The sequence below is a fragment of the Melanotaenia boesemani genome, chromosome 3 (genome assembly GCF_017639745.1).
Source record: "Melanotaenia boesemani isolate fMelBoe1 chromosome 3, fMelBoe1.pri, whole genome shotgun sequence".
In the NCBI taxonomy this organism is placed as follows: domain Eukaryota; kingdom Metazoa; phylum Chordata; class Actinopteri; order Atheriniformes; family Melanotaeniidae; genus Melanotaenia; species Melanotaenia boesemani.
Genome location: NC_055684.1, coordinates 22834534 through 22846719, shown reverse-complemented (window position 1 = coordinate 22846719; position 12186 = coordinate 22834534). Strand labels below are relative to the sequence as shown.

The 12186-nt window shown below is 37.6% G+C and overlaps 1 protein-coding gene across 4 annotated transcripts in view; it reads right to left on the bottom strand.

Moving 5' to 3' along the window:
- Positions 1-233: 233 nt before the first annotated feature.
- The window catches only part of LOC121635136 (potassium voltage-gated channel subfamily D member 3-like), a 91150-nt gene continuing 79197 nt past the window's right edge, over positions 234-12186 (bottom strand). For all 4 annotated transcript variants that reach the window (XM_041978214.1, XM_041978236.1, XM_041978227.1 and 1 more), the window contains 4 exons: positions 8835-8936; positions 3838-3930; positions 2559-2818; positions 234-1735 (listed from right to left, as the gene is read on the bottom strand). In XM_041978214.1, the coding sequence (XP_041834148.1) occupies positions 1498-1735; positions 2559-2818; positions 3838-3930; positions 8835-8936 (693 nt within the window). In that variant the 3' untranslated portion in view covers positions 234-1497. The remainder of the gene's footprint in view (positions 1736-2558; positions 2819-3837; positions 3931-8834; positions 8937-12186) is intronic.

Sequence of the window (12186 nt, the reverse complement as noted above, 5' to 3'; positions counted from 1 at the left end):
CATCAGTGATAATATCTACAATGCTATATATAAGAGACTTTAACAACATTGCAGTTGGTATTTCTTTTCATAATGTTGATAATTTAAGATAATTTTGAATGCTATAAGCTTCTTTTAACTAACAATTGTCGAGAAGCCGCAGACGTGAGGACCCAAAAGCAGGTTTAAGAGACGAGAGGCAGACCAGAGCAGGTAAAAGGTTTTAATAGACTACTAACTTACAAAACAAAAGACTATGAACTAAACGTGACATGAACACATCTAACAGCAACAGAGGTAACAAACAATGGACTGGCAAGGGTGATGCTGAAACCTATGGTCTAAATACACTGAAGGATTAACGAGGCACAGGTGAGGTGAATGAACAAATCATACCAGGTGAACTAATGAGCAGGAAACAAAGCTAAAACACAGACTAACATAACCCCAAACACAAGAAACTAAGAACATAAACCATGAATATAACAAAAACCAAACACATGAAACAAAAGCATAAACCGTGAATCATGACTAACAATATTACATTTCCCCTTTAAATATGTATTACTTTGTCAAAACTGCTCCACAAAATAACACAACAAAAATGTGAGGGATGTTTGATAAAAACAGCTCCACATAAACATAAATGGGATAGAGTCAAAGCACCACAGGAAGGCAAGTGAAAAGCATGATTAGCACTGATCTTCTTAGCTGTTGTACATGATGCACAATAAAAAGCATACAAAATAAATTCAACTTCATGCTTTTATCAAAATATTACACCCCCTCCTCCATGTAATGTTGTGGTCACCGCAGGTTTTTTTTCTACTTTTTCATAATCTGGTTGGGAACCACAATGAGGCAACTAAAACACATTTTGGTTTGACAGGATCACTCTTTTCTGGCTCCAACTCATTAAACACACATTTCAGCAATGATATCAGCAACTTTGGATAATGTAACTTTTCAAATGATGCCATAAAGAAAATTATTTTTTATTTTTAACTTCATATTTGTTCCTCAAAATACTTAAGACAACACATAACACAAACAAGACCAAACAAATTCCAGTAAACACAATTAATGTCTTTATCTTTCTTCGATATTTAAATTTCACAAATATCTTTTTTACTGTGAATTCACATTGAATTTACTGTCAACTTCCGATGTGTTGTCAGACTGTGGCAATTTTTATCTTACTGCACAATTTCTTTTGTTGTTCTTCCACAGTGTGTGCTGTAAAACATCTGCACTGCTGTTAGAAACTATTAGAAATGCAACAAATCTCTCCTTATCTACAGTACAAACACAGCATGACAAGTGTTGATTCTCAGTTTAATAAATCTAAGAGTCCTCTGGTTATACCTCCATAATTCTGGAGTACAGCTGTCTTGGCATTGACCCTGTGAAAGGGGACACAGTGCGTCTATTAATGTTTTGGTACCTGCTCCCTCCTCCCCATCTTCCTCTTTCTTCCTTTCCTTCTGCTGAGCTGACTTAGATCCACCTGCATGAGTGTCACAGAGCTGAAACTTTGACGATGTTGGTGCCAGCGGAGCTCTTTGTGGTCTGGATGCTTGGGGCTGCTGGATGACCTGGAGGTGGTGGGGGCCTACGCTGCAGCTGCCCGTGGAGACCTTCACCGTCGGGGGTTAAAGCAGGAGGTGTTGGGAGACTGATGATCGCTGTGGTGATGCGGCCACTTTTGCTGTTGATCCTGCTGCTGTCTTCAGTTCTCAGGTTGAGGTTCGAACGGCTTTTAAAGGAGAGACAGAGACACCAAATATGACATATGCCTGTCTGCTGTGGACACATTAAAGCTGCAGCAACTATGGGTAAGAAGGTCCACAGAAATGTTCATCAAAGAGACTTTATCAGTCAATCACTTAAGAGATTTATAGGAAGATGCAAGATGGAATTATTTTTATTAATCACCAGGAAACTGGAAAAAAGTGAGTGTATCTGACACAACTACTTTTTAAAATCTCACTACTCCTTTAATCGTTTATGTAAAGCGCCCTCTAGTGCCTGTTTTTTTTTTTTTTTTTTTTTTTTTAACTTTTGGATACTTTGCCAGCCTTGATCTGTCCTTGCACTGAAAGACATTTTTCAGCATCACTTAAGTGATGCATTCATTACATAAGTGAATTTCCTTTCTGTTTCTTATGGCACAGAAAATCCACAGCTTTAAATCTTAATAAAAGACGCCGAAGCAGCATGTACTGAACAAAGACTGGCTTAAAAGTCTAGTATATTGTGTTATGTGGATTAGATTAATACAGATTATCTTAGCTACATTTGTTCCAGGCAGCAGTCTTGTTCAAGTTTTAAAAATGATGATGTATGCCCAGTATGCCACATTTTACCACTTTAACATGCTTTAATAAAGCTGTATGAACCTAAAATGACAAAAACATTTATTCATGTATGTATACAGTAGTATTAATGTATATAAAGCTCTGTGAGATCTGCAGATCTCATGCTGAAATGCCACCAACGACATTCAAGAAAACATCTTTTCTGTGAAGATTTATCAGATTTCTATCAGATGGCCAGCCCCTGTTGATGCTGAATTTCACCTGGTGGTGTGTGACAGTGGGTCACCACACTGTATGTGGATGGCACTGAGTTCCTGCAGCGGGCCCTGGTGTGCTGGGATGGGATGCGCAGGTGGCAGGCTGGCGTTGGGCAGAGGAGTGTTCCTCTTTCCCCTCCGGCCACAGCAGGTAACTTCAAGGCTGTCATGGCTGGCTGTAGAGGGGCTGCGTGATGGATAGGTCTGCAGTGCTGTTTCTAAGCAATTCTGCTCAAACATCTGCTCATCCACAAACTCATGAGCCTACAGAGAAGAGAATGGTTACAGAAAAGCACAGGGAGAGACACAGAGAGTAATATGTGATAACAGTCAAGGGACCTGAATACACACTTCTACTTCAGTAAACTGGCAGCCTTCATGACAGAAACTTTAAAACTTCCAAAGTTATTTTTTATTGTATGACTGGCGATGCCCCTCCTTGTACACTACATGTTTATTAAGTGAGTTACTCTGGCAAAGTGGTCAAGTTTCATTAGGACTACAGTTACAAAGGAACACTCACAAAATACCCTGTTAAAGACTCTTAGTTGGAACATAATGGTGTATCACATTCTTTTTTTCAAGTTATTTATTTATTCTCTAAACTCCCTTTATTTTCTGTTTAGAGCAAGGAAAGGGTGTGAGCCTGCCCTGGTCATCAATTGATCACAGGGACAGAAGCAAGTTAAAATGTAAAACTTTGGCTATGTGTAGCAAATGACTACCTCTTTATCTAGATAAGCAACTCACTTTATGTTTAAAGTTGAGACTAGAATTTTATACATAGAGCAGCACTTTTATCTCCTTTATTTTCCTAAAACAGACCCACAATGTCATATCAAAACTCTTAAAGTGACATGCTAACAATGTGTAGCATTTTTTTTCCCCAGTAATTTCTCTCTCTTTTGCTTTAAACTGATTTCCCATCATAAATTCAGCATAAGGGGAAATTGTGCTGTCACAGTGATAGACAGCACTGACAACATCTGACAGCAGAAAAACTTCCTCCAGTCTGTTTTTAGATCTATGCTTAAACTGAAAGTTAATGTCACGCCCAAGCTTCCAACCAGCTTATATTAAAGGAACCAAAAAATGGATTACTTGCCTTTGGGTAGAGTTATGAAATGCTACTATCATATATCACTTGGATTTATAACAGTAAATACATGCATCAAACTTAAACAGTGATGGTTTATTAAAAAATAAAAATCTGGTGAGTGTAAGAAAATAGATATTTGCAACGGGCATTTAAAGTAGAAAGACAGAAATATCTATGTACTCACAGTGGTTTTCTCCAGGCAGTGCAGTAGGTGGTGGTGTTGGCTCTCTAACAGAGAGGCAGACTTTGTCAGCTTCTGTTCATCCTCCTCTGTACCCTGAGTAACAACATACATGTATACAAAAGCACATAAATGCACACACACAAACAGGTGGTAGAAATAATTTCAGACCTTACTGGTACAGCCCTGGACACAGATCAGTCTGCACTAAGAGCCTAAAATGGTGCTTTGACTTTACCAAAGACTTAGGAAATTAACTTTGGCATGAGTAATGAAAAGTCAGTGCTTGAGTTCTGCTTCATGTCGTCCATTTCCAGAGGAAATCTTGGTTCATGCTTGTTGATTTCACTCATATTTTCATGAGCACGTAGCCAACAACTTTTGCTGTTTGCTTACAGATCTTTGCTGCCCAATTAGTTGTGTAATTGACCACATTTTTGCTGGTTCTGAACAAATCCCTCAACGTTATATCTCCCTCAGTGAGGGGTTGGTTTATAAATGAGTTTCTGTGCGGTTTTGATTTTTGTAAGAAAGCAGCAAATTAACTTCCATTTTCAGTTTATCGAAGCAGTAAATTCTGAATCTGTGTTACTGCCAGTGTCTACCTTAATGATCTAAGAAGGTAAAACTGGGTGTCATTTGATGTTCCAGGCAGCTGAATAGCTATTGATATCTAAAAGAGGAAAACAACAAAGCATGAGAGAAAAAAAAAGAAAGAAACACAAACTTGTGGAACCGCTTATTGGGAATTCTCCAAAAAGGACTTGTTTTCAAAGCTAAGCCTCCAATAAAGCTTAGTCTCAAAGTAATCAGAACTGCCAACTAACATGAAAAGTGAAAATAAATTAATTTTCTCTCCACAGCATGCATTCTTACTCTGAGGATTTGGGTGGAGGTGGTCCAAACTCAAGGACTCATGTTTAGATTTCAGTAACATGAACAACACATTAATATTGGCTGGAGAACAAAATTATTGTTGACATAGTCTTTATGTATGCATCTGCCCCTCTTAAAAGACTCCAGAAGGAATCCACAGCATCAGGTTTTTTCCTGTAAAAAAAGACAAGCAAACTTTCCTCTGTCCATCTTTAATATTTCCCAATCATGTTAATCTTTCCATCTACCACAAAATGCAGCATGGTTACATGCACAGTTAAGTCGAGCTACAGTTAGATGTCAACCTGGCCCTTTAACAGAACCATTGTCCTTGTCCTGCTACACGTGCAGGAGGCCCAACAAGTTATTTACTAAAGTATTCTATGTCTGACTGTGTTGCTGTGAACTGTGTGGGAAAACGTTCAAGACCTTCTGCTCATTGTACTGTGGGACATAATTGCACACGTAAATATTGATTAATTAACTGCACTATGTCTTTAAGCCTCGAGTTTTTTCTCTGATGTAAAAGCAATGATGAACGGTTTCTTTGTATTTGGTTCTTTTTTATTTCCTTGGGACAAAAATAAAAGGAGTAAATGTTTTGTTAAGAAATGGTGATACACTTATGTTTTTACTTCTTTTTAGTTCTACAAGAGGAAGGAAAAATGGTGGAACTTCGACAGTCCTGTGTTGAGTCTTGGTCCATTTTAATCTACAAGTAGCTGAGTTTATATGCAAGATTTATTCAACCTCGTTATCTGGGCTAGTCTGGTTAGGATTTTGGTTGGACTAACATAGTAATTTTGTAAACATGCTGATGGAGAATACCTAAATATTTTGGGGCTAACAGAGTATATTGACAATTTTAGACAGGTTGGGGTGGGTGGGTAGGAAGGGGTCTGTTTTTACCCTTAAAAAGAGAGCCATACTTCAGCTAGCAGACAGGAACAGCTGCACTTGTGTTGACTGGTTGATCATTGGTCTTTTTTGTGTGTTTACTCTGCAGTAGTAATGTTTAAAACCTTTCTTTCCTCTGTAAAAATAAAGAACCAAAGTTCATATCTTGTATGTATGGTATGCTTTGCTAGCATTTTCATTATTGGTTGAAAAATACCCTAGATCCAAGGTCTCCAGTTTATTACAGCAACCATTTCTTAAAATGTGGAATGCAAAAACATGTGATGTGTAGGAAAAAATAATTGTGTAAAAAGTGACAAGTAAAACAATTTAGGGGACTTTATAATCTACAATAATATCTGATATCATTAAACAAGCCACAAAGTGGGAGAAATGTACTGTATATGCAGGGAACACAGCTGGCTGACCGCAAGCACCAACTACAAAAGATGTTTGGGCTTCAATGACCCCTGATGAACATGTACTGATGCAGAGTGCAAATCTGTCATTTTTTCTGATGGATCGCAAGTCTAAATTCTTTTACAAACATAGATGCTGTATTTTCAGGCTTTAGGAAATAAAGGCACTCTGGATTGTTGTAAGCATACAGCTCAGAAAACCGGCTTTATTGTGGTAACTTGCACATCGCTGAGGGTATAACTAATGCTAATGCAATGAATAAGATGTTGAGATTCCATTTATGTCTTTTATCAAGAAACAAAACAATACCAAACCACCAACGGTACACAAAACAACAGCATAGCTTAGTAATGAATGAGTCTGGATACAAGACTGACTTGTCTACAGTCCAGGTCTACCACCCACTGATATCATTTAGTACATTGCAACAAAAACTTTATGCACCAAAGAAATAAAGAAAAACTGTCTCAAAACTGTTTAGCATCTAAAGCTTCATAAAAATTAATAGTGGGAAAACATTTAACTTACATAACCTCAATGCAAACATACCTATAAACATGACCCCTGTTTCTGGCAGCAAATTAATAATCTGCATTTATTTCTAATAAATACATAAATAAATATTCTTCAGTTTCACAGTGTTTGCTGCAGCATCTTTGTTGTCCACTGTGTGTGTGTGTGTGTGTGTTTTTTGTGTGTTTGTAGAGGTGGGAAAGACATGACTTGGTGTCACATCTACTAATAGTTAAAAAAAAAAAAAAGAAAAACCTGTGGGGCAGTTTGGACAGCACTGTTATTTCTGTCAGGACACATTGTCAGATTTATGTAACCTGTCACAAATCTGTATTGTGTGACTCTTCACAGGTGATGCTCTGGATCTATTTAACTAAAAATGACAAACCGTCTCTGGTATCACACACCCTCCAGTATAATCTGAGATTTTTACTTTATGTCAGCTTAGAAATACATAGAAATGAAGGTTGGATCAGAATAAACACAGTAGAAAAAGAGAGATCTGTTGGTGGTCATGCCTCATTTAACAGTGCAGATCGACCATTATTCAGAACCTTCAGGCTCTATTTTCACAATGTGCTGACACATCCTTGAGCAACATCCTGAAACTATAACCCTCCACAAATAGTGACCATTTACTAGGTAAAACTGGCTAGTTGAAACAACACACTGTTAGAGTTGCTCTATGTGTGTAAAACCAACCCAAAATTTGTATGTAAACAAACAAAATGTGTTAGACAGCAACAGCTGCCAATGAACAGCACCAGGTCTCTCACTGACACACGACACCAACATGTTCGGCTGTCATCAGATCAATAAAAATGAGAGCTTGTCTTATGGAGGCTTTAGCCAGTCCCATTAACAACAGTTTAAACAAATAGATAAATCAGCTATCTGCAAATGGGCAAATAAAACATGGAGGAACAGAGGCTTCCTGTTTCTCTCTGTGAAAACCAATTTGTTATGACCATTCAAAGGGATGAGGCTGTTATGGCCTTTTATTGGCCTTGTCACCAAGCTTGATAGCATAATCAATAAATCCCCTTCTGTGACAATGAGTGTCTGATTTGTATGAGTAATAGTTATCACGGAATAAAAATCCTAAAAGCAAACAAGCCAGTGGTGAACTTCTAATCTGACTATAAGCTGTGACAGAACCAGTCATTATGTTATAGATGCCCACTCACTTTCACCCCGGACACCAGAAGCCCCACAGACTGACTGTCAGTGGTGACACCATTGTAATTTGATGGACCAGGACTCTGGCAGCATCATCACTGACACACAGAGGGACAGGGATCTCTCAGCACTCACAGATGGCATTTATATGATAATTTTAACCACTTCCAGACGCCCATGAGTTCTCACACTGGACTCGATTAGATCCAAATGGATTTTGTTAGCCATCTGCAAGGAGCGGAGTATGTCATTGAAAGCTAGAGTGATGGACTGGATGAGAAGGATACGGGCAATTTGCTCATGCATTACCTAACACATTCCATGGTGGGAACATTTATTTATTTTTTGTAAGGGACGTGTAAAAGGACAGAACCGTGGTGGATGCTTGGGAAAAAAAAAAATGGTTAATGTTTGCAGATGAACGTACATTAGCTTTGAAAAATGTAGAATTCTAATAAAGTTTGACATTTTGAAAACTACTAGTTTTCTTCAACCTGAAGAGAGACATGGTAAAAGATCGGCACAGTTCTGTCTGATTTACGTATGGATTTAGAGCCAGCAGATGATTAGCTTAGACCAACAAAACCTTTTTTTTTAATGCTCTTACCGTTTATCACCAAGCGCTCCTCAACAAGCAAGCAAAAACAACCTCTGTTGTTTTAGCTTTCCTGTTTCACACACATGGATTAAAACTCAGAAAGACAATGGAGAAAAGAACTTTATGTGATTACAGTGATTCACCCAAACAGAGGATTATATGCATAACTCCTCTGCTATCACAACTGCAATGTGAAACAACAGGAGTGTAATGAGTCCAACTTCTGCTGCTCTTCAAGAGCCTGTAAAGTACTTTTAAATGGTCCTTTGGTTAATTGTGGCAATAATTGCTGCCATTTTGCTTGAGTGTCCTTTTGTACCTCAGATGTAAAGTTGTAGCAGTGACTAAAATAATTAGGAGCTTGTGTTTAATAAGATACTATATTAAAGTTTAAAATGGAAATTCAATCTGCTCCAATTGCTACTTTTAATGAACACATCTGAAATGACTTCACACAAATTATTATGCCTACTTTGCTGATGGTTTGTCTTAGAGGTGTGTCAGGGGTTTTTCTCACCGTCAGCTCCAGCAGTTCGCTGAGTAGTCCGTTGCGTTTGCTCTGGAGGAAGGCGTTAGCGCTGCCAGACTTGGCTATTCTTATCCTGGCCAGCCTGGCTTTCTGGAAGTGGGAAGAAGAGGCCGTGGCATGAGACAGGGCGGGTGGGAAGTCACAGAGTATGACTAATGCCTAATTTTTTGGTGAAAGTCTGCCATCACCAAATCTCTGGAAATCTACACGGCTACTCTTGTTCTGCGTTTACCTCCACATTTAGAAATTTCTGTCTTTCAGTATGCATGATGAAAATGGTTCCATAGCTTGCCTGGATTATGACCAAGAAGCACTCACAATTATGTGGGAGCCCCACAATTTCATTTTGAATCCATGGATGCATGTACACATCTGTACACAACAGCAGTAGTTAAGAAGCTTGTGTGCATAGAATTTCTATATTTGGTTTCTATTTGTAGATATTGCTATATAGGAGACAAATATTCCTAAATTGTTGACACAAATTTGGAACCACACTATTCACAAAAATGTACTTGACACAAAAATAAAAAAAATTGCATTTGGTTGACTATTTCTACCCTTTAAAAATACCATTTGGTGTTTGTTGATGCGAACTATGGACAAAATATAAAGGAAAGTCCATATGCTGATCTAAACAGTGGCTGAAATACATCACAAATTGTTTGTTTACACCTTTATTTCCTTTATTTTCTGCCTGAGAAAAGCTGAGGATTTAGGAAACTGTACTTGCTTGCTGAATACAAAATAAGTTAAATGCTTTTCCAACATTTTCTTTTCTTCCTAGAAGAACGAAGGAAGGAATGAACTTGTATTTAAATACACACGAATACAACTTCAATCTTTGGGGCCAAAAAATAAGTCTCCTTTATACTATAGATGTGATAATAGAACAAAGTAAAGGAGACAGGCAGGAAATGAGTGAGAAATTGCATTGGGCATTTGTTAAAGTGAAGCGGATATTAGGACGACTGTATACCGTTGCTCCAACGATTTGTGGATATATAAGGTGAGCGATTTCTTTAACCTTGTCCTGTTGCTCTCTCCTTCCCCCGTAAATGCATTTCGGAAACAGGAGACAGACGGAGCAATATCTGCTTTCCCAGACATGAATCAAAAGTAATGGAATTACTTTGGATGCTTCAGAGATTGTCAGTAAGACTCTAGATACCCCTGAAGGTGTGAGGAATGCTGAAAGCTGAGATTTTGTAATAGCAGCTCTGAATGTACGTGTACATTATGTGAAACAGAGAACCATTTACTCCTTCTTTGTTGCTTCTTCAGTTAGTAAGTAAATGAATTTGGAGATGTAACTGCAGTTTTATTTTTTTTTAAATATTCTTTTTATTGAGCAAAAGCACTTGATAATGACTTGCATTGATGCTGAGCATCCCACCTTTTTCTGAAGGTTTGCTGAGCTCAAATAGTTACCCAGGAAAGTTTTATCCTAAACTAATGAAAAAAACACAGTGTCAGTCTGAAGCACTAGGTCAAATATTTTTTAAAGCCAAGTTCCTAAATGGTTCATTGTCATGAAAGGCTCAATATTATCCTTGGAGTAAACAGTCTCACACAATTGAAGATTGGAATCAGTTTTCAATCTCAATACTCCTCAAATTCATGCTAAAAAAAAAGAAAAAAAAAAAAAACATGAATGAAAAACTATGTGAGGGTCTTGTGTGAAAGCAGCTCGGTTTCAAAAAGAACATATTTTCTAGTACATTTGCTATGTATAGGCCTTAACACCTGCAAGTATTTATATGCCTCACTAAATTTAATTAGAATGAAATTATTATTTTGTAAAAGCTGGGTCCACCATTAATCTGTGAAAAATGTACAAAAAGATTAAGAAAATACTGTCTTTTACCTCTCTTTTCCCAAATTTATCAATAGAATTTTTTCATCTAGTTAAAAGGAGAGGGGCATGATGGAAATATGTTAAGCACTGCAAGCAGTTTTTAGATTTATTTGCACACTCAACATCACACAAGGATCATGATGCTGTCCACCCCGCACCCCTTCCAGGTGGAAACCGTGAACTGTGGATCAAACTGGATTTACTGATCAGGAATTGAGCACAGTCATAAGATTTCTAGGTCAATTCTTATCTCCTCCAAGGTCTCCAGGAGAAAAAAAAGGATCTGCCACAAAAGAGTTTAACTTTGCTGCTGTTATATTTCCACCCCTTGGAAACTCATTATATAAGCTTACCCCTACAGGCTTCAGGCATATGCAGACAGAATTTCCCTTGAAACAGTTGTTTCTGCCCATCCAGTAAAAGTAATATTTCATTGGATAACCTCTTCAATTACAGCACACACTCGCTGTGGCGTCGCTTAAATAAGCGTCTGCAATGTTACAACACTTATCTTTGTCCAGAGTTGCATTATTTTTCGTCAAGATCTTGTAGTGATGATGGGACAGTCTGACTGCTGCACAAAATCTTCTCCACAACATAAACCAAACCTGACTAATGGCAGCAACCCCTAGCAAAGTGAAGCCCTTTTTCCAATTAACCTCAACGAAAAATGGTTTTCTTAAAGCAACACAGCTGTTTAGTCCCAGTCCATTGGGTTCCCTTCACGTTGTGCATGTGGAAGTGTTCTTACTTTCATTAAACATAGCGTTTGAGTTCTGCTGTTGTTTTTTTACGCTTAGATTCCAAATGTTTAAGTGATTGCCGATCATGATCTAGATTTTTCTCTGACCACATTTCTTCCTCAATGATTATGTTTCCCAACTTTCCCTCTGGTTTTTAATAATGCATTGGATATTTTTGTAGTTTCTGAAATCTCATTAGACGTTTTCTTTGCTTGAAGCATGCCAATGATTTGACTCTTGAAACAGATTAACATCTTTTCCACAACCAAAGGATATGTTGTCTGACATGGTTGTTTAAGAAATGAGAGGCTACTCATTGCATCAGTTAGGGTTAAATAAGCTATTGCCAGCTGAAGGATAATCATCCATGTAGTGAGTATCCAATAGAAGTCTCTTACCTATTGGATTATTTAAATCCAGGTGGTGAGTTTTATTTTGGACTGGCAGTGTAGCATCCCAATCCAACCAGACAGAAAAAATATATGGATCATGGTTGTACAGTAAATCTTACCTGTTATTCATATATTCAAAAGCTTTGCCTTACCACTCTCATTCATTTTAATTACCAAAAAGATGTATTCTGACTGAGACATATCAGATCAGTTTGGTCTTACTGTGGTGTTAAAATGGGTCCATGTAAACTATTGATCTTGCAGAACAATAATTAAAAAAATACAAACTGTGTTATTAAAAGAGAAAATCAATCAGTTATACAATTATTAATGTTAATAGATGATTT